Source organism: Abramis brama (genome assembly GCF_963993115.1).
Source record: "Abramis brama genome assembly, chromosome: 19".
NCBI lineage: Eukaryota > Metazoa > Chordata > Actinopteri > Cypriniformes > Leuciscidae > Abramis > Abramis brama.
Window position 1 is genome coordinate 9,518,124 of NC_139981.1, and position 26,969 is coordinate 9,545,092.

At 37.0% G+C, this 26,969-nt stretch overlaps 2 protein-coding genes across 5 annotated transcripts; one reads left to right on the plus strand and one right to left on the minus strand.

The window, feature by feature from the left end:
* The first annotated feature begins 343 nt into the window (after window positions 1-343).
* Window positions 344-3,048, plus strand: commd8 (COMM domain containing 8). The gene is made up of 5 exons (XM_084092955.1): window positions 344-612; window positions 936-1,091; window positions 1,213-1,365; window positions 1,479-1,634; window positions 2,630-3,048. The coding sequence occupies exons 1-5, from the start codon at window positions 568-570 to the stop codon at window positions 2,648-2,650; spliced, it is 531 nt and encodes a 176-aa protein (XP_083949081.1). The 5' UTR covers window positions 344-567; the 3' UTR covers window positions 2,651-3,048.
* gabrb1 (gamma-aminobutyric acid type A receptor subunit beta1) lies at window positions 3,044-26,754 on the minus strand. Of its 4 annotated transcripts, XM_084092952.1 has the most exons (10): window positions 26,071-26,754; window positions 25,612-25,703; window positions 25,429-25,496; window positions 14,971-15,191; window positions 12,488-12,570; window positions 9,010-9,144; window positions 7,709-7,861; window positions 7,274-7,512; window positions 6,648-6,881; window positions 3,049-5,252 (listed from the first exon to the last, which is right to left on the minus strand). In XM_084092952.1, the coding sequence occupies exons 1-10, from the start codon at window positions 26,160-26,162 to the stop codon at window positions 5,205-5,207; spliced, it is 1,365 nt and encodes a 454-aa protein (XP_083949078.1). In that variant the 5' UTR covers window positions 26,163-26,754; the 3' UTR covers window positions 3,049-5,204. The 4 variants fall into 4 exon arrangements, with proteins under 4 accessions (XP_083949077.1, XP_083949079.1, XP_083949080.1 ...); XM_084092951.1 differs by having other exon boundaries at window positions 3,044-6,881; XM_084092953.1 differs by having other exon boundaries at window positions 3,044-6,881; window positions 25,612-25,737; window positions 26,071-26,169.
* Window positions 26,755-26,969: the final 215 nt, after the last annotated feature.

The window sequence follows — 26,969 nt, forward strand, 5'->3', positions numbered from 1 at the left end:
TCCTGTGTGCCAGTATTATTATTGCAAGTTTGATCAAGCTTTGGCAATCTAAAATTATTATTTATTTTTTTTAACGTAAAATCGTAGTAATCGTTGATTACCAGCATTTTCAAAAGGGATTTTGAGTGAAATATACATATTACATCTGACGTTAAGTTTTTTTCTTTTTTCTTTTAAGACATAGGAAAAGTTTGTCTGTACAAAACCTGTTCTTTTGCTTGGTGAAAAATAGTCCGAATAAGTTACAATTAATTTAAATAAATGTGAATCTAATTTCAAATCGAAATCTAGTAAATGTACGATTTTGAACTTTTAATTTGAAATGTTGTGAGCGAATAGTTCCGGGTTCGTTCAAGTTGACAATAATGTATAAATGTGACAACAGTGAAATAGTTTGTTGCACTTTAACAGGTAAATTTAAGTAGCATGTCAAATGTTTCATTAATAAATCCCAGAGTACAAACGACATCCTTGAAGGCACTGACGCGACAGCCGACAGAAGATGAAGTCACGTGACATTTCGGTCAGCTGACGTCTTTGACGCTGAGGAAGACGACTGACAGCATAATGATAAAATTTCTCGACAAATTACCATCTGAAGAATGTCCTAAAGTAAGTATATAATGCTATTTATGAAGTTATTTAAATGCACAGATAAGTTAGTTGTATTGATTCTGTTTCGACACCAGTAGCACACCTTCTGCCATCAGCTTGAGATCAGCCGGGTCAGTGCTTGGTATAGTTTTTGGCTTGTGAATTGTTTTGTTTGTTTACTTTTTTAAAAACAGTCGGGATCACATATTTTTTACAAAAATGATTAAGTTATCATGTTGTTTAAAATGCGCCATTCTAGATGAAACTCCTTATACAGTAATCTTTGTTTATCAGCTTGAATTTGAACCCTGAAAACTTCAATTCCTTGTTTCTTTTGTAAGCTCATGCACAGGGTGGTGGATGGGGTGTGCGGGCGGAGTGGTCCGAGGCAAACAGATTACGGTGATCGGTGGAGTCTGACAGAATGGGTGGAGTTAATGAACACTCTCTCTTCTCTCATCCGCTTTGCTGTAGGAAGGGGCTGCTCAGATCAAGAGGTTAGTAGAGGAGACTCTGAATAGACATATAAACGTGTCTGACTGTGTACAGAATCATATAAATGTTCAAACAGATTTATTGGTTGACTAAACATCTGATTCATTATGTGCACGTCTGAAGATCCAGGAACTGCTGAGCGATTTGGACACAGCACGGGCTGAGGCTGTTGTCCAGTGTGTGCGGTCCAGGTTTGATGAGATCAGACGTGCTCTGGTGGAGAGAACTAATGCCATCTCTAGCACACAGCTACAGGACTTTAACTGGCAGTTAAAGGTGCACCAAGCACACACATACACGTGTGCATTAATCATAGTGATAGGAAAATCTATTGGATTTTTCCATTTGCTAATATTGCTTTCTTACGTCCTCCCCCCTCTCCTTCCTAGCTGGCATTATCCAGTGATAAGCTGTCAGCTTTAAACACCCCTCTGCTAAATCTCAGTCTGGACCTGAAAGAGAATGGACTTCAGAGATCTGTGAATATAGAAATGAACAAAGAGGAGCTGCAAACTCTCATCAGTTCACTAGAGGCTGCTAATAAGGTAATGCTTTAGGTTAAGGTAATGGACTATTAAAGTGCCCCTATTAGTTTATAATTTTGTTTTGGAGTTTCCTAATTAGCAAACACCATCGCACACCTGCAGGTGATAGGGGCGTGGGAAAAAAAGACCAAATAAGTAGGTAAAAAAAATCTACAAAAAACAAGGAACTCCCGCACACTATCAGTACTGAAACTCATTTGCAAGTACTGATAGTGTGTGTGAGTTCCTTGTTTTTTGTAGTTTTGGAGTCTCCTAAAATAGGTTTACACATATCCAAGATAAAAAAACAACAAAAAAACCCCCTTATATTTTCTTTAAAAAACCCCATTGCTGCATCACCTCTTTTATCACAGTGTTTGGTCTCTTTAAACTCCTCCTCTTGAGAGCCTACTCTGCTCTGATTGGTCAGGTGGCTCAGGCTGTTGTGATTGGTCTATCGCTTACAGCATGTGTTATAATACAAAACGCCCTTTACTGTATCTGCATTTCAGGAGGCTTCCTCAGCACTTGTAAACACAGTGATACGAACGGTTATCATAGTGTTGGTTTTACCGCATCAATTCAAACCCAAGTCTTCATCTTTCGGAAGTGCATACAAAGTGGATTTAAATTCGCAGTGCAGAAAAGAGCGTCTTCTCGACATGTCGACAACATGAACCAAACTCTTCCAGGCCTCAACTAAAACTAGTGTTTAAGGGCGAGTCAAAGTAGACGGTGTTCAGGGACAGCCAAAAAACCTGCAAACCTAGAGGTTTGCGCAGCAAGGCCGGAATTACATACTGATGACTCGTTTCAGGCAGTTCAGAATCGGCTTTCTTTTGGGAGACAATAACTCCATTTATCATTCACTTTGATCTTTGAAACTTTGCAGAACTTCTACATTCAAAACAGCTAAATAACACTACATACAACATCCAAAAAATCATAAAAGGGGCACATTATTATACAGTAGTCTCACCAACGCTTACCTCTGCTGACTTTGTGTCTTATTTTAGGTGGTGCTGCAGTTGAAATGAAGATGCATACCAACCAGTACATTTCCGTATAAAGATGATTCTGTGCCATCTGCTGTCAAGAGAGGATTTCTGATGTCTTTATTATGAGAGAATGCCTGCATGCGGGCAAACAGGAACCTTATGGACAGAACCGGGAATCTCTCAGTCTCTCTACCTATGAAGTGTTCATAAAGAGCTCAACAGACTGAATATTATTGTTCAAGCTACATCATTATGGACTAGAGTTGACTTGCGTGATTAATGGTGCTAGGATAGTTTTGAAGCTGAGGATTTTACACGATGAAAAGCTAAACGGATGCCAGGATCTTGTTCAATTCTCCATGAAATGTAAAATAATTTTGGTTTCACACCCCAAGGGATGCCTTTCTAAATAAAGCAATTAAAAACATTAATGCCAACACATGACTTGAGAGTTGTTCCTTTTTTGTCAATGCGAGTCAACATAATAAGTAATAGGCAGATAAAATAATAAAAGGCAGAAACCCCCCAGACATGGTTTGTAAGAACAATTAACCCTTTTTTTAATCCAATCCACAGTTAAATCAGTGTCCATCATGATTCGTAGACTTCCCAGTTCACAAAAGAACACCTATGTCCTGTGTTAATGCAACAACAATGCAATAATCAGCTCTTCACATTTTGCTTAGTGGGATATTTTATTTGAATTCATTCAAAATGTCTACGATTTAAAATAAAGTACAACTGTGGTTGCTAAGCTTAAATACAAACATACACTCAAATACAATCATCTTATCAGTCTCAATCAGTGATAATGCATTCTCCTTCAACACACTCCCCATCTGCACAAGATTGCACGGCCAATAGCATGAGTGCAATTACAGAAATCATACAGGGATAATAGGATACTGTTTATAACATACTTTTTTGGCATTTGCCGTTGTATGAGTGATATATGGCCTATCAGACCCCTAAGTTAAATATGTTTACGCTTCTATGTGTTTTACGTGTTTGTGTCTTCATGCTGATTCTGGCTGGAGCGTGTGTGAGCTTTGTTTTTATTCTGCCACTCTTGAGATCTCTTTGATTAGCTTTAAATGAGAATCTTTAATGGAGTTAATTCACTCCTGGACAATAACTGAGCTGTCTATATCCCAGTCAGATTGACACTAAAAAGAGTGTTGCAATGCAAGCAATTTATTTACATGCCATATATATTAATATATTTTTAATATTACATAGAATATTAATGCAGGGCATTGGAAAAGCCCTTGAAAGTACCTTTCATTTTGATTATGTGTGGTACCCTTGAGTAATCTTTGTTATATAGAAAAGTGGAAATCCATTCAGAAAATTTCAACCCAGCTATTGAATGGTAAACCCTGTAAAATGTTTTTTTTTTTTTTTTTTTTTTTTTTTTAAAGGCACAAGTTCAGCCATAAAGAGGAAAAATCTAATTTGTTATTAAGTCCTATCTGACATTTTGGTGAGCTTGGATAATATATAACTCGCAGTGAATATGTTTAAAGCTAAATACAAATTTGAAAGGTAAATACAGTTAAATCACTTACTATATAAGTTAGAACTACATCCCTAACAATGGCTATTTCTAAAGTCATAGCTACATTTCGATTGCAATAGTGTTAGGAGTGCCGAGTCAAATATTGAACTAACATAATTAAGCTATATATAATTTTTAACCTCTTGCTAATGAATCAAGTCTGGATTTTATTGGGCTTTACAGTATTAAACTGTCACTCTTTATATTAGGTGTCTTTAACTACTATGTACCTACATCTATCTATCTATTTATTAGGTACAATGCACTTATTGTGTTCATATTGAGGGTTAAGTAGAGGGTTTACTGTTAGTTGCATGTAATTACTATAGTAACTACATGTAACCTGTAACAAGAACACTGTAAAATAAAGTGATACCAAACACACTTTTGCTGCTATTGGTTTATTTAGGTTTAATGGAGCATTTGTGGCCTAATGGTTAGAGAGTCAGACTTGTAACCGCAAGGTTGCAGGTTCAATTCTCAATACTGGGACTGAACAAACAGCATTCTCTTCCACCCTCAATATCCACAATTGTTCCCCGGGCACCACAGCAAATCACTGCCTAGTGTTCACTACTCACTACTCCTAATGTGTGTGCACTAACTTGGATGGGTTAAATCAATGCAGAGGACAAATAGACAAAGAGGGTTACCATACTTGGCCTTCATGTCACTCCACTTCACTTCACTTAAGGTGTAAGAGAAGGGTCAACAACAGAGTAATTAGAGAAATCAATTTCATGAAGGTATTTTTAAATATACGTACAGTGTAAGAAATGTATGAATACAATAAGTGCATTGTATGAAATGATTAATATAAATGATAGTACACACTACACAGTAGTTAGACACTTAATATAAAGTGGGCTGAAAAATTCAACTACTGCTTTGAATGAAATATGCAGGATTAATTGGCTTATAAGAAAAAGTACAGAAAAACTTGATGACATCATAGATCATCCGATACCTGATATGTTTTAATGTACAAATGTACATACTGTCCAGACTTTGAACTCCTGTACATCCTGCTTGTCATCATGTGTTGTCATATTGATGCAAGGACATCCATTCTTGGCAGATTGACTACATTTGATTATAGAGAACAAAAAGTGTGTTAGGCCACATATAGACACCAGACAATTATTTTATTTTTTTGAGTTGTAGTCTTAACCAAGCCCTATATATACTGTAACCCAAATGATGAGCCCATTTCTTGGTAGTGAAGTCTTTATAAGAACAGGTTTAATCTACAGTATGTGATGTGTCTAAACTGGGGTAAGACTTTCATCAACAAACTTGAACAATATATACTATGAAGGTCTTGCTTTAAAGAAATGTTCCAGGTTTTAATTCAAGTTAAGCTCCATCGACTAACTATAAAATGTCACTTTTTGAAGGAACTACTTTTCTAGGTGAATTAACTTATATTAAGTTAATTATAGTGCACATTAATTCCGTTTGGCCCATGTAAGCAGTGCTCAACCATTACATTATGGCAACTGGTGTAAAGTTTCATAGCGTTTCATGTTATGTGGTTATTTCAATTGCCTGGCCTGTATACTTCTATTGTAAGTGTCTTACTGTAACCACAAACTATTACCACATATATTGAACAAAATTAGGTCAACACTTTTACTATTCTTCTTAATCTTTAGCTTGGGTCATATTTACCTCAGACACAAATAACTGAATAACAATTGGTTTTCTTAAATAAATAAAAAAGCCTACTTTTTTGTAAAGCTTTAATAATATCTACAAGTAAAAGTAACAAATAAAAGTAATTTGAAATGAAGAGCTTTATTTAAAAATGATTTATTATTTATAATAAAACTGAGGGACAGGTCGAAATTAATTTCTGTTGTAATGAAATTTATGCTACAAATGTCAGAGCTTGTAAAAAACCCAGAACATCCTTTTAAGACCTTCATATATGAAAGATAAATGATGAAAACAACTTTCAAATGCTGTTTTACAAATTCAAGCCTGCCTGACCTACAGTAGATGTGCAATGCAGTCGTCAGCTAAGAAAAGCATATTTTCTTCCCATTGCGTAGTTGCACTTTCTGCAAGTCAGTGAAAATGATCCCACAGAAGCAAAGTGCAAAAATCCAGCGACAATTTTAACTAATATTTATGATAATCTACATTAAGCAGCAAAAGTTGAGTAGTCATTTTGACTTATTTTCTTATTGAAAAATTATAATACAGATTTATATTATATATTTGTATAGTTTAATAATTTACAGAGAAGGGCTAACTACAGAATGCACCTCTTCCTCCTGTCTGACTGGCAGTCGAAACCGCAAGGAGGGTTAGAGAGCCTGACCTGATGTGTGAATGGCTGGGTCGAGTCAGTGCTGCTCCCTAGTGGACATAATACAGCCAGTATACTAAGTTAAAGAAGGTGTAGGTGATCGGAAAAATGACACGTGACCACTTGTCAATGGAGTTTACATCTGTCAGGTCTGGAATCTTCACCTTCAGCTGAGCGGCTCGCCTCCTAAGATGACTCTTTTTTCGTGCCATTGGCCTCTCGACAGCGGCAGTGGGCCGTCCATAGAGGTCCCGACTTGTAAGGGGCTTACGGTATTGGATGCTGGCACTATCATAAGAAAACATGGTGTTCCTCGGGTCCCCAAGAGCACCTAACATCTCAGCCCCACTAAGGCGAAGATCAAGGTTCGTCAGGGGAATGCTTACATGGACATCAACCTTTATTAATATAAAAGAAGGAATAAATAAAACTGAATATCAGTAAATAAAAGTGATTTAGAGTTGTATCAATATTAAAAGTCTGGCCAATGCTGATAAGAAAATTAAGTTTTGGCCAATATTATTATGTCGGAATTTAATTTAAAATAAAACACTAAAAACTAAAATCCAGTAAATTTAGGCATGGCCACATTATAATGTATGAAAAAATTTCAGATTTGCTAAAGATTACATTTAACAGTGTTATTAAATTAGTGTTTTTAGAAATTAACTTGTGAATGTTTGATGAAGGTAATCTACATAATAATATGAGACAGTATGAAGTCCAACACCTCTACTGTATTGATCAAAAGAATTACTTAGTGTAAACATAGAGCTGGTCAAAAACCCACCTGAACTTTGTTACTCTTCTCATTGTTGCTTTTTGCAGCTTTTTCTGCCACTTTCTTCCGTAAATGTGGACCACGGCCGAAGAATATGTAGTTGACGAAAGCATACTCGAGCAAGGCCAGGAACACAAAGACAAAGCAGCCCATCAGATAGATGTCTATGGCCTTCACATAAGGGATCTTGGGTAAAGTCTCCCTAAGATGAGTGTTGATTGTAGTCATAGTCAGAACGGTGGTGATTCCTAAAAAGAGTCAGTTTTACAATGCTTAAAAAAACTTATTTAGAAACTGGTTGACATTAATTGTAAATTTAAGAAGTGGGAAAAGGGAGGTGTAGAAAAACGTGTCTTTAGTTGGTGTGAAGTACTAGGTGTCCTCTCTCTCACACACACACACACACACACACACACACACACACACACACACACACACACACACCTAGTGCAACTCTTGCAGCTGAAGCATCATAGTTGATCCAGAAGGAGACCCAGGACAGGATGGTGATCAGTGTTGAAGGCATGTAGGTCTGTAGGATGAAATATCCAATGTTTCTCTTCAGTTTAAAACTGAGAGACAGACGAGGATACGACCCTGAAAGTGAGAAATTAAAGTGTTTTGTGTCAGTGAGGTACACAAACGCCACTTACACACTGCAGCTAAATTTGGTTGTCATTTCACCTATTAGTGCTTAATCCTGTTCTGTACACACATAGTTCAGTTCAATTTAATCACACAGTAATAATTCATTCAAAAGTTTGGGGTTGGTAAGATTTTATATCATAGAGCCTCATATGCTCAATAAGGCTACATTTATTTGACCAAAAATACATTAAAAACAGCAATATTGTGACATTAGACAGACACGTTTACTATCTGTATGGGACAGGGCTTTCTCATTCTATGCTCCTAGACTCACACTTCCTTCTCATATTAAAGATGTACAAAATCGAAGCATTTTTAAATCCAATCTAAAACCTAAAAGGTTAGCTTTTTCTTGATGGTTTTAATTATTTTGTATTCCAGTGTGTTCTTTTGTTTTTTGTACGCTTTGTATTTCTATCTGTGTATTTTTTTCCCTCTCTCTTTGTATTTTTATTGTGTAAAGTGCCTTGAGAAGCTGCTTTAAAGGCGTTATATAAAATAAAGTTTATTATTATTACAATTTAAAATAACTTTTTTCTATTTTAATAGATTTTAAAATGTAATGTATTCATGTGATGGCAAAGCTGAGTTTTCAGCAGCCATTACTCAATACAGCCATTACTTACTTCAGTGTCAATAAAAGCATTAATTTCTTTCAAAAGTATTTTTTTTACTGACCCCAAACTTTTGAATAGTCATGCATTTGTTAACAAACTGTGGAGACTGTTACACCATATTTCGAATGAGCTTTTTCTGCACCGGTATCATGTTTCAGATTTACTAAAACAAACTGTGGTTGATCGTTTAACGTGTCAGTCAGATAGATTCCTATCTAAGTGGGCGGGGCTTGACGAAAATAAGCCGCAAACTGGACCAGACATTATGTAGCATAATTTCATTCACATAAAAACAATATTACAGCTACACGCATACCACTTTCGAATTTCTGTGCTTACAAATATACAACTATTTTAATGAATCATGTTTGAACTGAAGTGAACTGAAAGAATCTTGGCATACAGTACTGACTGAGGAGGGCTGACTCATCTCAAAAGAAAGTCTAATCATCTCATGAACATGCAGGGAGCGCACTGTACCTGTGGCAAACACAGCTTTCTTAGACAGTGTTTTATAATCAATAATAGAGAACTGCGGCAACTCAATGTTGTCCACCCCCGTCACCGAACTTCCTCCTTGCCAGTAGAACTCAATGTCATCTGTAGTGTAGCCATCTGAGAAACAAAAGAGGGACAGAAACATTCAGAAATACACATATATCCACAAAACAGCATGCTGGCTCAAAGGGAAAGCGGCCTCTCTCACGTTCCCGAAGTCTGTGTTGTCAGGGGTGTAAATCAGCATGTGAATGCAGTGAGAACACTTCTGTGAGAGGTCCGGTCCAAGTCTAACTGCTAAAGATTGTCCCTGCAGACTCTGTGCGCTTATCTCCAAGAGAGCACAGTACTGTAGAACATTAAAGCTTAATTAGAAGATAAAGTATTACGATCTTCTTCATTAAGTCCAATCAAAAGAAACATCAGCCTATACTCCTGAGTGACTGAAGCACAGCGATAATCCTCATGAAGGTCTACTCTTCCCGGTCCCCTTCTCTTTAATGTTCGAGTCTGTAACGTTGGATTAATTGGTTTCTACAAAAAGGGTACACTCTGGTGTTCAATGACTGTTCCAAAATGTTTTAGGCCTGTTCCTCTTCCACTGTATTGACAGTACCAATTTTTAAAAAAAATCTCCTAAATTGAGATTATTGTGGTTCATATCTTTAAATATTTAGTCAATTAAAAATATTTAGCTGTCCCATTTTTTATTTTGTGTTGAAAGATATAAGCATTAAGAGTCAATGAAAGATCTAAGCATCTGAGTTTCTTAAAAGCAAACTGTGTGAAATATCAAATTTTGGTTTGTAAAAAAACAGATTTGTAAAAATGGGCAAATTCATATAAAATGAATAGCATCCAAATGAAAGGCTCCATAACAAATTGAACGCAAATGTTTACTGACCTTCTGATTAAAAAAAGAATAAAAGAGACTTTATTCCATGACATGTGCGTAAAGGGATGGCTCACCCAAAAATGAAATATGAATGAAATGTATTCCAAAACTAGATATTTTGAATGTTTTTTTTTTTGCTTTTTTTTGGCTATTATGGAAGTCAATGGTCTCCAAAATTGTTTGGTTACCAACAATCTTCAAATTATCTTCTTTTATTTTCAGAAGAACAATTTTCATTTTTGGGTGAACTACTAACTACTTTTAACTTATTTGTGGAAAGTATTTTTGTCTCTTATTACAGTAAGTCTGATCTTGTCCACATAAATCATGTCACCTTCACCACATTCTCATCATCCATGGGATGATGAGAAGGTGACATGATTTATGTCTGCCGTGTGAAAGCGACATGGTTTATGTCTGCTGTGATGTTGAGGTTTCTCCTTCCTGTTGTGATATGCATCTCAGAGCTCTGACATGACAGCAGCCTCACAGGAATACAGCTGTCTGACCAACAAAGAAGACACCCAATTACAAACACTGTCTGTCACACTGAGAGAGGCAAAGTGCAAAAGAGATGAGGGGAGAAGATGAAAGAGAGCAAAAAGAAAGAGTGACAGAGAGTAAGACATTTGCAGAGACTGAGAAAGATGAAACGGTGAGATTAGTCAGCAAAGCCAGATTCTCTGCAGATATTTTTCTTGATAAATTTATAATGATGCATGCATACATGCATTAGGATTATACAACTGATTGTGCCAGTTTTTGCTGCATTGCTGCAAGAAATTCATGCATCTTCATTTAATGCTTTCATTGAAAATGTGGACTTTTTTGCATTCACCTTCTCTCTATGTATTTTTAGAGCTGTCAATGTTTTATATTAATTTAATGGTATTAATTAAACAGAATGGTGTGAAAAGAAAATTAATAAAATTAATCATGCCCCTGACCCATTTTCCTACCAGAGGAGAAATACAACTTGGAATTACAACCTTTATTTACCTCCTCACATGTGAAGCCGTTCACAAAGGACGTGATCTTGAGTTAAAAAACAGTGAGATGAAACACATGTAACAGAATGTTGGAGATATGCTCAGTGCTCAAGACGTGTCTTGACCAGATGTCTTAATATTGTGACAATCATGGTACAAGATGCTGAAGAGTACGTGATGGAAAAGCAATTCTGCATATGTACATAATTAAAAAAATTAAATAAAAACTGACAGACAGAATACAAGAACGTGTCCAGTGTGAACGGTCTACCATGGGGTGCGTTTCCAGTATAACAGCTTAAATCGCTGCTTAACTACCATAGTACAATTTGGTGTTATAGAACTTAACTACAGTAGCGAGTCACAACTTTTTCCTGAAACCATAGTAACTTTGTAGCACGTCCCTTAGTTCAAACCACATTTGTTCAACAACACAGAACTCTCATTAATTGCTGTAAATACTGAACATGGCATCAGAGGACTACTTCGCTATTTTTGTTCTTTGTTGCTTTGCTTTAATTCCAGACGTTTGATTCAATCGCAGGTTCCCTCTTACGTCATACTCCAGGCTTCCCTGGGGTTCTAGAGCACATTCGCCCAATGCACTCTTCAAAAACAGAGCTTTCATTCTTCTGACAAACTAAAAGACATAGAATGAAATTTGCATATATGAGATTAAGAGCATGATCTATATAAGTCCACATGTCATACTAAATTGAAACTATGATTCAACAGGTCAAGAACTGTAGTTCAAATCACACGACTTTGCAATGCTGTTTGTAAATGAAATCGTTGGAACTATGGTTTGGGGAAATGTTAAATTGTTGAACTATATTGGTAATGACTGAACTTGAGAAAACTTTGCTTATGGTAAACGCACCCTTGGACAGTTTAACAAACTCGACTGTAAAAGGAATGGCTGTGTGAACTATAGGCCAGTGATAGTCTTGTGTTCAATGATAAGAAAACTAAAATAAACTAAATATTAATTCAAAACCACTTTTAGTCTATTTAAAGCTACACTATGTAGGATTTTCTCCCATCTAGCGGTGAAATTGTATATGACTACCAACTGAATATTACTTTCTAGCCCCTCCCATTCCGAGGGTGTTTTAACTCCTACGGTGGCCGAATTATTTCAAATCTGCCGGCAGTCGCAAGTAATCTCCCCCTCGCATTCTCGAAAGGTGAAGCTTGAATTTCCAGGTATGTCCCTCTTTGGCTAATGTATTTTCAAGATGGAGGCGCAAAATGGCTTCCACCATTCGAGCGACTCGCTCGTATTTATTCTAAATGGCAGATTCTACGCTTACGAGAATACTTATTTAGTTGGTAGAAGTAATTACACATTAATGAGCACATATAATTTTGAAAGAACAAAGTGTTTTTTGCTAAGAATCAACTTAAAAAATTATACAGTGTAGCTTTAATGACACTATAATGACTTTGAATGATATTCATTCAGGGTTTTCTCAGCTAATACATTAACACATGATTAATTGTGGATATGCAATCAACCTATCTATTCAGCATGCTAGTCATGAATGCTAACGGTTAAACCGTGAACATCACTTACAACTTTCAATCTCCAGCGTGCAGTTCTGCTCATCCAGCGGGTATCTGCGCAAATCCATCATACATGCAGCTGTGGTAGTTATCCTACAGATATGAGGCGAAAAACAACAACACGATACTATTACAATTGAGCAGTTGTTTAGTATGTCTACAGTAATAGCAAGTTTGCTTTTGAGTTTGACTGATCAAACATACTTATATTATTTTAGAAAAATTGTCCAGATGTCAGAAGAGGTAAGTGAAACATTTAAGAGCAGATGGTGTTACAGCCACCAACTTCCACCTGCAATGAGATTTATATTCGGAAAGCTTTGCAGAACTTTAATTCATGCTGAACTAATAATGATTTGACAAGCACACGTGTACTTCTTCATATGACAAAACAAATGTAATCATCTCCCTATCAACCGCCATTAAGTGAAATGTAGCAAGTAATTGGATGGTAATACACAGTAATATTTGCTTATTGTTTATTCACGTGTCATTTAAAGGTTCTCTCACAAGCTGCTGGTAAAATAACACTGCAGGCACACTGCGTTATATCACTCTCGTGTTTCATCCCTCTTTATTCCTCTCCTGTGTAATTGCCTTAACGCTGTCTCAGTCATGTCTGCAGCGTGCAGCCCCTCTCTGAAATGCCTCTGGCTGGATCTTAATTATGTTGAGCTTGAATTAACACGGAAACACACATGTGATGGCCTTTCAGTGCGTGACTGCTGCACTTTTTGACAACTTATGATGGAATTGCTTCTTCGTTCTGCAGCTCTGAATGGGTATAAAGCACTTTTCCCTGACAAATGCAACACAAACACACTGTATACACGTACAGGTACATCCACCCCCACGAAAAAACACCTTATTATACTCCGTATTGTTTTTCTGGCAGAGAGATCTAATCAGTGATCACATATATATTTATAGACACACACTAATAGGTGCACACCGATGTAGAGCAGCACATGTCCATACCTCTCAGGCATAGTACATTAGATATAAATTATACAGTATTGAGCAAGATGGAGAGAGATGGAATATCGCACTATGTAGGGAAAGAAGTGTAGGACTGCAGCTTTTCCTCTGCAGAAAGACATTAATCTTGACTTTAATTAATCATCATTTTCCTTTTATGTTTTTTAGTAGATTTAAAGGGATAGTTCACCCAAAAAAGAAAATTCTGTCATCGTATACTCACCCTCAAGTTGTTCCAAACTTGTAAGAATTTCTGTCTTCTGCTGAACACAAAAGAAGATGTAGATTGTAGAATATGGGTAACCAAACCTGTTTCGTTACCAACTTTCTTCAAAATATCTTCTTTTGTGTTCAGCAGAAGACAAAATTCATATATGTTTGGAACAACTCGATTGTGAGTAAATTAATTTCTTTTAAATTTTTGGGTGAACTATCCCTTTAACAATGACTACTGAAAGTTATTTCTCTTCTAGTGAGTCTTTAACAGGCCAGAATTGTCCTGATACACTTTTTTTTCTATTTTTGTTTACAGTGACAATAATAGAAGCTAATCTTGTTTATTTTCTTAAAATAGTTGTTTGTCTTATCTTTAGCATAAATCTAACTGAATGTATTTTGTGTTTAAAACATAAAAAATATATTTTTTTAAAGTTTGGTGTCAATTACCTTTATTTTTTGGAAGGAACTTTTATTCACCATAGATGCATTAAATTGATTAAAAGTGACAGTAAAGTCATTTATAATGTAATGCACTCTCTATTCATCAAAGAATCCTGAAAAAAATAAATTTTCCACAAAAATATTAAGCATTTAGACTGCTTTTAACATTGATAATAATAAGAAATGTCTCCTGAGCAGCAGATCCGAATATTAGAAGGATTTCTGAAGGATCATTTGACACTGAAGACTGGAGTAATGATGCTGAAAATTCAGCTTTGTCATCACAGATATAAATTATATTTTAAAATGTATTCAAATAGATAGATTATTTTAAATTGTAATAATATGTCATAATATTACTGAAATGTTGATTTTACTTTATATTTCAATTTTTTTTTAAACATTAAAACCCCCAAAGATTTGAAGGGAAGTGTACATAATGTACTCATGACTTACATTTTTTTTGTTCTCTTTACAAGTTATAATAATAATAATGTCTGGATTAAACCAATCCGGGGTCCAGATATGGACTGTGCTCTTGCTAATTAGTGAATGCTAACAAATAGCCTGGTTCAACCAGGACAGAGACAGCCTCATCTTTCTTTGGTAAACAGAACCTATATTCCCTGACTGAGACAGGATACGCTTCTCTCACTGGGCTTTAAATTCTAAAAAAAGCAACATCAGGACAGGGTAATAGGGTCAGCCAAAAATATAGCATACACATACAGACAGAGATAAATGTAAAGTTGCACGCACACAAAAGAATCTAACATTAATCTCATGCATGAGAGAGAGAAGAGGTAAAACAAAAAATACTTAAAAAAAACTGCGCACACACACAAACTCTCTGACCTGAGGCCGTAGAGCACAGTCCCATCAGGATGTAGACGAATCATGCGGTTCTTCACAGTGACCCCATGAACAAAAGATTTCTTGTCATTTATGAAGTAAGTATCAGGCACCCAGAGTTGATCAGCCACTCGGTTATCCAAAGTAAGATTTAGAGGGATCCCTGTGTAGGACAGACGCTTATCGCGCCAGGACTGCTGGAAATACATGGTGATGGTATAGTCCTGAAAAACACACACAAAAATAAATGATAAATGTACAGTTCAAAATGAAGACCAAAAATATCTGGACTCTTTCTGATTGTCAAATGCCTTCAAGTGCCCCTGGAAAACTCGTCCCTCCAAATTGGGCATTCATTATTACAGAAAAAAAATCACACATTCAAGTCAGAAACATAATGGAGAAATAGCCCAAAATAATAATACTGTGAACAATAAACCCAACTACATCTGAATTCAAAAGGATGAGAATTATTCATTTTTATCACTTATTTATACATGGCATTGAAATTTAATGTTTGTGTTACATAAAGCAAACTATAAAGTTGTCTTATTAACTGCTAATTATCACCTATTCCATACCTTTAATACTTCCTACTAAAATATAGCATGTAAAACTAAAATAACTTGCAAAATCATTCAATATAATTTTCTATGAATGATTTCACTATAAATTCGCTATAGCTATATATCGGTTTAGTGGAGGGTTTCTGTCATCTGGTGGAAAATAAAAACACTTTTAAAATGACATGAAATTACCAATATAACCAGTAGATGGCTGCAGAGGACCAGTCATTAGCTCATTTGCCATTTTCACTTCCTTTTATAGTTCTTTTTATGTTTTTTTTTTTGCTTTTGGATTTATTATAAAAACAATTTGATTTTACTGAAGTATGAAGTATAGCAAGAGTAGGAAAAGTCACAAAGTCTCATGCCATATAGATGAAAGTAACAAAAAAAAAAAAATAATAATAACAAATATTGTGTAAACAGCATTTATGACAAAGTACAGCACAGATGCAAATATCATAAAAATCTATCAATAAATGCACAGACCTTGTCCTCTGCTTCTGACGCGCTGCTGCGGTTTGAAGAAGAACATGCTGAATAACGCGTATAAAATCCTAGGAGGACCCGAAGCCTGCCACTATTTTCATGAGTTTTAAAGGGGTATTGCTAAGTGGGTTTGGAAACCAGACAAAACGGAATATCTTCTGGAAGGGATTTGCCGTCCGGAGTCGGATCTGATAATTCTGTATTTTTGGACGTGGGGATTCCATCTGATCAACATTTTGCCACAATCTAACAATATGAAATTCATTTTTATTAAATTTTAAGTGTAACTTTAGTCTCAAAACTTTCAAATGTATAATATACATAAAAAAACAAAAATGCACACTACATTAAAATTGTGCGTTCTCAGTGGTTTCAACAGCGAAAACATGCATGCCTTTTAGCATATGCAAACGCCCCACTAACACTCAAAGAAAATGTCACAGACACATACTAAAATATATCCCACTGCTATTTATCTAATTTCCTTTTCTGTCTGCATCTGTAATCTCAGGACCTACATCTTCATCCCACTCTGACATATCAAAGAGGATGTCAATCACCTCGAGGTTGAGCTTGCCTTCCAAGCCAAGACCTTTTCTCAGACGAGGTCAGATAGCCACTGCCTCCAGATGTGTAAAAACACAAAGCATCATCTAAGATGACAAGCTCTCCTTTGCAGACAAAACAACAAAATTATAACAAATGTGTGCTTCATTCTCCACAATATAAGGAAAATAAAGTTGCTTTGAGGTCGAGTTAATCAAGTCAGTGAAATCACTAACTTAAAATGAGATCCCGTTCCAACAGTACATCCATATACTAGTCTGACTCTCAGTAATTGCCACTTACATGACTGTGCACTTCATTTAGGTTGCTATGAAAATGAAAAGGTCTCTTAAGAACCCAAATGTGTTGGGACTAACTGTAAAGCCAAAGGTTAGACTGTAAAACGCAGTCACATTTTCTATGAGGCTTCTGCTTTAACTCCATCCCCCAGTCACCACGTTTCTCAGTTGAATAAGAGATTCCATAAATTAAGTTGAGATCCCATTAAACCAACATGATAAGTGAGAGTGAATGTTAAACAGACAGAGTGGAATCACCCTGCTTCTCAGAGACACTTACAAACCCCTATAAAACAATCACAGCATCTGTTATTCTGGCAGAAAACCTTGGCTTTAAAACCAGCTGTAAAAACCAACACTGAGATGCTGCAAAAAAGCACAATAATTTAACTAGCTTCATTCACCGGAATTAATACTCAGTAAATCTCTGACAGAGCATATCATATCTAATAATCAGACCTATCATATTATATCACATCAAATAATCGTACAGTGGAGATTTAGAAACAATTGTGAAATTCACTTTTTACCTTGTACCTGTACAAGTTGTCATTATTGCTGTGGCCAAAACACAGCGTCACCCAGGTTAGTTGAAAACCATGAAATCAGTGCTGAATGCCACATGCAATTAAAAGTAAAGTCCAACAGTTTTAAGATACAAACTGTGAAAACATATAACACAACTAATTAAAGAGTTTATTTAAACTGATGTAACAAAAAATAAAAAATTCAGTCAATAATTAAATAAAGCAATTTAATTTATCAATTTTTCTTTTCTTCAATTTTCTTTTTTTGTAAGCTTTTGAATAGTGCAATAGAACAGGATATATGTTCTTGTGTTAGGACAGTAACAGTCATGTTTCTATTCTTAGCAAGTTCAAGTTGTTTGCTGCAATGCAGTAAAATTTGATCCTGTCAATATTAATCAATGGAATATGCAAAACCTTTCAGTAAACACATAAAGAAAAAGCAGTGAGGAATCAAAATGAAGATAATTTGGATCAATTAGTATTCTGAGATTCTCCATATGTGTGATGTTATAAAAACACTTTTTTATAACACGTTTCAGCTCCCCTACTAAGGGGTGCAGGTAGGTCCTGTCCCAGCACTACTGCTTCTCCAGTCTCATCTGTACTGCAAAGATTTGGTTAAAATTCTTCTCAAATTCTTCTTATATTGTGACTTAAACATCTCTATGCAATCACTTCATAACATGCCTTTGAGGGGAAAACTTTTTGAGATGATGTAGCCTACTGCATGTATGCATGACCTTAAAGTGAAAACTGTAAATGCTACTAGTTTACAATGATTTTGTTAAATTGTGTTATTACAGGTGCTCTTTTCTAACTTCAGGATCCTTCAGGACAGACAGGTGATACATGCAGGTTTACCCATTTTTTACACTTATTGTTAGTTCTTCTGTTGGGATTAAAAGGGTACTTTTACTGCTGGCAAAATGGGCTTTCAATCAAATTTGGTTACCTATACAGTAGAATGGAAAAATATTTTTTTAAACCGTTGTCACCTGACTAGAGAAAACAGGGAAAAAGGCTGGTCTCTTTCCTTTCGTTAAATAGGTAGGAAAACTTCAACACCCGTAATGCACTTGACAAGTTGCCAAGGCCACGCCCGCCAGTCTGCTACACTTACCTGAGTCAAATACCACTTTTCTTTAGTAGGAAATACTTCTTAGCAAACTTTGAATCATAATGGTGTCGACTTGTATTGTTCCCGGGTGCAAGTATTCAAAGAGAAAATGTTAAGCTGGAGTGAGTTACTTTTGGTTTCCAGTGAAGGATCCAGCGCATTGTAGACAGGCAGTGGCTAAAGGCTGCAAATAAGCGTAAACATGGACACAATGCCGGAAAATCTGAAAAACCTCTGTGTTTGCAGTCAACATTTCAAACTGGATGACCACGAACACAGTAGGCCAAACAGAGGGGAAAAACTGAGAGAAACTGCTGGTCAGTCAGTTCCGCCCAACCCCCGAAGCAAACAGCATTGCGTACAGGCAAAGTCCCTTTGAAGCAATAATCATTTTACTCAGCGGCCATCTTTGAAATGCCTCTCGGGCAGCTATTCACAGCTTACTGACCCCAAACTTTTGAACAGTTCTATATACAGTATATATTTATGTCCACTGACACATGATTCAGACTCCAGACGTTACAGTGGCCTAGAAAAAGCTGTTTTATTCTACATGAAGCAGGTTGTCCCACATATGGAGGCCACATTGTGGAGCTGTGCACTACTACTACTAAACTAATAATAATAATTATCATTATTATTATTAATTTGTTTTACATTTTAATTTATGAATTATGAATTTATTATTATTCAAAAATAAAATGTACAAATATTTTAAAAAGTATAATATATAATAACTAATAATTATAATTAATAATAATTATAATAATGTGGTCTTTTTTTTAAATTGAGGATGGTTCTGAGTTCTGAAACATCATATCATGTATTTGTGATTTGCACAGTATTTTCATAGTACCATGAATTATTTCATTTCAAAAGATCAAGGACATTTTATTTCTCATACTATCACCCTTTTTATATAAATAAAATCCATAACTACTCTTCAGACGTGAAGTGTGCAGATGACAACATTTGAGTGAATTTATGTGAGTGTGGCAGAAAAGCAGAGAAAGCGAAGACCGAGTCAGAAAGCGAGAGAAATGTGAAAGAGAGACAGGATGGGTGTGCCTCAGGTTCACTTAGGACAAATGCCTCCTTCAGATTCTATTATTAGAAGCAGCTGTTGCCCCTGACAACCGCTTAAAATCATCAGTCTAGCACCTCAACTTCTTCACAGAGCACCCTGACACACAAACAAAAGCACATACACAAATGCTTAAACAAAGACAACATCACACACATATGCACTCAAATGGAGGCCATACCTATCACAGTCACACCCTATCTCACAGTGCGGTTTAAAATGAACTCATTTCTCTGTGCCCAATCCATCACACAGAAGACATCACAGAGGAACAGAAGAATAGAGGCTGAGAGAGACACTCACTTCAGAGGGACACAACAGGATTTAAAGTAGCGAATAATACAAGAACAAAGATCAAGAAAAATCACCAATGTGCTTTGGCTTGATTCAGCTTGACGCAGCATTAAAGTCAATGTGAATTTAGACTTTGTTTATTTAGACAAACAGTTTTTTTCATGAATCTTCAGAAATGATATGAATCAGCACAGGGCCTGAAATATAAATGTAGTATTGTGAGAAAAAGAATATGCATATTGATATATGATTGCATAGGCACAGCCTGAACCTTTTTTCTAGTTTTACTATTATTTGTAGTTTTGTATGGTTAATATTATTGTAGGCTAATTCGGCCCGCACATGGTTACATTTTTTCCTAGCCAGCCTTCAACTTAAAATGAGTGTGACACCCCTGACCTAGACCAAATGCAAGTTTACTGAATCAATGCCTACATATTTTGGTTAAAATTATCCGTTAGCTTGCATGGCCTAAGTGACGTCAGCAGAAAAGAAAAGTAATTTCGGAGGAAGATTAAGCTATTATATTATGAACACCCATTTTTTCTTTAAAATAACCTGATTAATCTTATGAACACCCAGTTTTTTTACATTTACATTTATATTTACATAATCATTTAGCAGACACTTTTATCCAAAGCGACTTACAAATGAGGAGAACAATAGAAGCAATCAAACCAACAATAGGGCAACAATATGCAAGTTTTTCTTTGGAATAAACTGATTCATCGTTTACAACAAGACTGAGAAAGTTAATAAAGTCTCTGTTGCTTAAGTCCACACAAGTCATTAGTAAAAACACCAGCATTATGCTGCGGCAAAGAGTCTGCTTTTTTACTGCAATCTTAACATGTATCCGCACACTGCAGTCACGACGAGGTGAACGAGGGCAACTGAGGTAACCAGCAGTGTACATTAACAATCAATGCAGAAGCTTATACAGTAAGAGCTGGCTATATGAAGCTGTGACAGCATTGAGAACAGCTGACCTTCTGCAATGTTCTTAGGGGAGCTGAGGTAGATTATCTTTTAGTTTAACGGCATTTCTAAATTAGTTATTTAAATTCGGGTTTTCTCACTCCTCCGCCAAATCACCCTTTGCAGTTCTTTATGAACCTGCGATTTTCTGTGCTTTAAAAAGCAAATAAACAGAAAACACGTCTGTCGATCTCTGCTGCTTCAATCCTGAAGTGTTATGAAAATCATGTCAGAGTGTATGTGTGTTTTCATTTCAGACAAACAAATAGGAGAAAATAGGATGAGAGAGTTTGGACCAAAGGAGTTCAATATCAGATTTTCTAAAAGCACTTGGGATGCACTGATATTAAAATTCTGGCCGATAGCAAGCTGATAATTACTTTCATTGAATGGTCCATAACCAATAAATAAAATATAGTTATAATGTCAAAAAAAAATAAAAAAAATACTAGAAGCAAATTAAGCCATCAATATGCAACATAAAAAAAGAAATTGCGTTTCTCTAGATTAAGTGTGCATTAGATGCAAGGTAATCTAGATGTAAAAATGAAGGAAAGGAGTAAGGGTGCTCCGATCAGGATTTTTGGGATCACAGAAAGCAGTATCTGCCATGCAATCACCGATACAGATCTATTTGAAGCCTTGTTTTATAATGTAGAATTATTTATAGGGATGCTCCAATCAGAATTTGAGTTTCATTTTTGAAAATGGGGGAATCCCCCCCTTAGGTGACTCTTGTGGGGATTTTTTCTTTGGGTGTGGGGGGGGGGCATTTTATTTTATTTTAACATTATCCAAATATATAATTATCTCACCTAAATGTTTGATCATGCAATGCATTTTTGTTCTTGCAATGGGGCAAACATTGCACAATAGAGTACACACAGCACAAGCCTGATTTCAAACTCTTAATTGAATTCACAGAAAAGACAAGTAAACACTCAGTAATAAAATAAGAACAAATAAACTATTTACAAGCAGTAGCACAAATAATGAAAATAGAATAAAGAAAATAAATACTAAAGAAATGTAATAAGGAATCAAATGTAAAATAACACTAAATGGTCTTCCCAAAATAAATTAAATACTGATTAATCCTTACAATTAAGGTTACAAAAGTTATTCATTCAGGAGCAGTGAGTGTCATTAATGTTAATCAAACAACAAAAGACATTATCAATAAATTATTTAAATGTTTTGACAGTCTCCCATTCATAATCTAGAAAAATCTTTAGTCGAGGACAGCCCTATTCATTACATTGCAGCTTACTTTCTCTGCAAGATAGTGTCACACTGCATTTCTGAGCGCTCTCTTGTTTCCCTTGTTATGGTTTTGCTCTTACGCCCGTTTCCCTGGGTATCCCTGTTTGCCTGTGTCTTGTGGTGCGTTCAAGTCCTCCATGGAAGTTCGTATTTACGTGGTGGGAAGTCGTGTTTATGACGGCAGGTGCGTTCAAGTCACTTTCGTCTGAGTAAAATGGCTGTGTACTTTCACTTAATTAATTACACAAAAATAGAGCAGCGTTCTTAAACTCTACTTCTAGAAAATAAAGAACAAGGCATGTGCATTAGGTGTGTTTTGCTTTTTTATGTTTTGAATTCATTTATGAAGCCACTGTAAACTTTATCGTTACGTATTATATTGTTATATTATAATGCTATCATATTTTGTGCAGGCAATTAGCTTACTTCACTGTAAATAGAAAAGCCTGACAATATCACTGCTAAATATCTTTAAATATTGTGGTATTCCAGCACATTTCCAAATAGTAAAGATCGGGGCTTAAAGAAAATCCCAAGCTTCCCACTCGTATTTACGACATTTGTGGTGGCGTTCATGTACACTGTTATTGTTTGTATTGTTTTGCCTTGGTTTTGACCCTCTGCCCAACAGTATAAAAAGCAATCATGAGAAGCTGATTAGATAAAGAACTTCAAAACAGAGTATAAGAAGACTCAGTGTTATGCCAGATCCTTTCTTCCTGTCAAGAATGAATGAAACCAACCACCAGAGTCAACTCTACCTTATAACTTCAAACTCCACAATAACTGGGTTTTGGGTTAGTTTCTTACTCTGACTCTGAGTTTTTTATTTTAAAACTATATTATTTCTAGAAACATAGAATTTCTAGAAACAGCGAGTCCTGAGGGAGACACTGCAAATACTATCTCTTTCTCACTAACTCCCTCCACCATGTGTCCTCCCTGAAAGGCCTCCCACCTGCTAAAATAATTAATGTATGACAAATCACCACAGAAATGGCTTTTGTTCAGGCCCACTATCCATAATTCACAAAAAAAAGCTCTTTCCAGCATGAGAAATGTGACACCTTGTCATAACAAAAGTAACAACCTCAACCTTAGACTTAAATATCCTAGAAATCCCACAGAGTGCATTAGTCTTCAGACTTCAGAGTGGAAATGCACAAGGCTACACCTGAAGTTTATTTCAGAACACATTTTACTATTATTCCTACAACTTTTTTATCATTTTAAATGATAGGTTAAGCCTGGTTCACACGGCAGGATAGTTAGGCCGATTTTAGCCCCGATTCACCCCTTCCGACAATCTTAAGGATGCTCCGATTATCGTAAAATAATCTGATCAGATATTCCTGCTGTGTGTGGTGTGTTAAGACTGCTCTCGTCTGCTCGGAAGGACGTCGGGACCGCTCCGATCTCAAATCGGGGATATCCAACATGTTGGATTTTTTTGGCCCGATTTCTCCTCGTGTGTGGCGTCCCCCGGGGACAAACGAGCACGCAGCCTGTGGACTGTGGCGTGTAGCCAATCAGAAAGCGAGGTGACGAGGCGGCGAGGAAGCACCGGGAAACAAAATAAAAACAGCCGGCGGCATGGCGCGCCAGAAAGTCTCCACTTCTTTGACCATCGCCTTTTCTTTTGATAACGTTTTTTTTTTTCATTTAAAAACAAACTACAAACTATCGCCACTGCACCCTGTTCGTCCGCCACGATTGTTTACTCTGAAGTCACGTTTGATCTCGAGGGATTTTGCGAGATTTCCCGTCTGACCTGGGAATGCTCGGGAGTCAAATCGGTTTGTGTGTGATGTGTTGATTTTGCCGTGTGGCTGCGCACCACACACTGTACGACCAAAACTGTTAGACCCGTGATTTTTCATCGACATGTGTGGGGTCTCTCAGGTTTGGAAAATCGGCCGACAATTTTAAAATCGTCCCGTGTGAACCAGGCTTTAGGCCCACTAATGGCTAGTTCACACTACAGGATTTTAAGCCCGATTTAGGCCCGATTTGCAAGTTAACGAGCTCGCCGACAGGTCAGGCTATAATCGCGTGCAAATCTGCGGGTGATCCGCGCTCGCCAATCTTTAAGTGTGAAATACTTAACGACGCATCAAAAACGCTTGCTGACACATCGCCGACGCCAGACAAATATCTAGCATGCCAAATATCTGGAGCTGTCGGCCGACTCGATAGCCTGTGGTGTCATGTGTCGCGACGAGAAACAGCCAATGATCAGCTTGTTATGACATTACAAAAGCCTTTTGTATTTGTAACCATCGTTGCTAAATCACAACAGGCAGCTGCTTTTTCATTATAATGTTTTACTCACCTCCAACTCTCTCTGACAGACAATCCCTGCTGCCCGCGTGTGCTTATCCATCCTTTCACCCATATTCTTTACCCAATTATACACCCATATTTTTCGGGGTTCTAAACAGATCATTGCGCAAACGAGTTGTCAGCTCGTGTAGTGTGTAACCCCCGTTGCAGAACATTTACGTAGTGTCACATAGTGTGAACACCACAACGACTTCAAGACTCCAGAGCAAGTCATGTAGTCTAACAGCAAAGCGATCTGCCGACGTTTAAAGTTGTGTAGTGTGAACTAGGCATAAGTGGCAAAAAGACTGAGCGGCAGCATTTGTTTTCAGCGTGAATTCCACACACACAAAAAAAAAAATCACACATCAAAACGTGAAAGAGCTTTGCGATTTACTGTACAACTAGATTTGACAAGAAATCTGAGGTATATTTTTACAGACTGCCGAAAAATACAGAAAAGAGAAGTATATACTGTATGTCTATATGTGTATATTTGTATGTGCGCATGTTTGTATGTGTCCCCTTTTTCCTTTCTTTTTTCTTATGTTCACATACTTGTAACCTTTTGTTGTGTTAATTCGTATTCAATTAAAAAAAATATATCCATTACTTCAACCTGCACCATCCTGTGGGTGTGGGTATATGGGGTCTTGTGTGTATGTTCCTCACAAAATTGCTTATTTTGGCCTTCTTTGCTGAGTCAGAGTAAAAGAATATGTCAGTTCAGCTCCAATGCCAAAACAATTATAATGCAAAATGAACACAATGTCTATATCTAATATTACAGTCAGCTGAGCTTGTGAAAGAAATAGGAACAGCTTGTAACTCTTTCCTGAATGGACTACAATAGCAAATTGAAGTTTATTCTACCACTTTACTTTACAAGCCTTAACAGGTTGTGTTGACAGATATTTCTGCTTGCTTAATAGCCCATCATCTATTAAACAATCTGAGCAGCCTGTGGACTCACCATGTTCACTTCTGACACCATGTCGATACTAGAGATGTCAATACTCATAACAACATCAACCGGAGGACCTGCAAAGCAAAGAGACACCACAATCTCTCTAACATGGTCTCATGACAGTCAATTATCCATCCATCAAAATGGTCACATCCAAAAAAGTGTTTTAAATCAATATAACGTCTTTACCTCCGAAGTCAGGCCTGAGACGGATGTCGTAGCCTTTGAGAAGTTTATCCACGGTGACTTTGACGTATGACATGTTGCTCCGTTCATTCACACTGGGGAAGAGTAGTTTAAGAAACTGTGACTCAACTGTGCGGAAAGAAACCATCTTAAGCCTAAAATCTGGTCTTGTAGCATAGCAAAGCTGGTTTTAACTGTCTTCTAGCTTGGGCGACCTGGTCTTAGCTGGTCTACCAGTATGGCCCAGCTGCTCTAGATAGTCCACCTCAGGCTGGCCAAGCAAGTAAAACTGGTTTTCATCCTGACCATCTGAAAAGTGCCCAAAACCACGCTAAAACCAGCCAACAGGCAGGGAGACCAGCTGAGACCAGCAAACCATCTTTGGCTGGTTCAACATGGCTCTGCAGGGAAAGCAGTCAGACTGATGATCATACAGATATACACAAGCACGTTATGTCTTACCTGTTCGCTGGCGGGCTACGGCCAAGCGTCAAAGCCACGAGCATGAAGAGACACAAGATCCCCGCGCGCCACTGATCCCGAGCGATCAGCATCTCTCTAATCGACCGAGTTGCAATATCCCAAACTTAGTCTGAAGAAGCGCTCCAGCGATTTCAACTACACAGCAACGTGATCCAAATCCAAAGTGGCGCGCGAGGTGTTCTTGCGGCTGTCGCGCTCCCCGGTGCTGACGCTGCTGTCGGAGCGTATCAGTATGCCGGTCAGATCCCATCGCCAGCGGGTCACTGGACACGACAGCTCATGGCACAGAAGCTTGAACGTACAGTTGCGTTTAGATTATGCGCCTATCCCTTCCGTGCATCTAAAATTATTCATTCAATCCGAGGAGCAGGCAGAGCTGACGTGTGTGCACCTGAACGCGCGCGCCGGCTCAAGAGCTCTTTCGCGCCATCTTTCAATTTGCTGTGCATCACGCGCCCGAGACAGAGTGAATTATTTGTTAGAAACTCGGAAAACGCATTAAAACAGCGGGCACTGCGAAAAACGCATTAATATCTGCAGATCTCCATGGAGACTGATGGAATAATTAATGTGTCGGCCGGGAAGGACAAGCGTTACCGCTGGTGCTGATGTGAGGAAAGAACAGTCGACCGTGTGTATAAGTATAGCGATTCTGTTCAAACAGCCAAGTCAAACTAACTAATAATTTTGAATTTTTATTTCAAAATAAGTATTTTATTTAGGCTAATAGTCGTTATCTGTTATAAACGGAGAGCAGGAACCTAAATTGGTAAGTTATTAAATAATAAAGGCAGATACAGCATAGAAAAATAAAGGAATAGGCGAGACAGCATAGAAAAATAAAGGAATAGGCGAGACAGGGTTTTGTTGTCACAGTA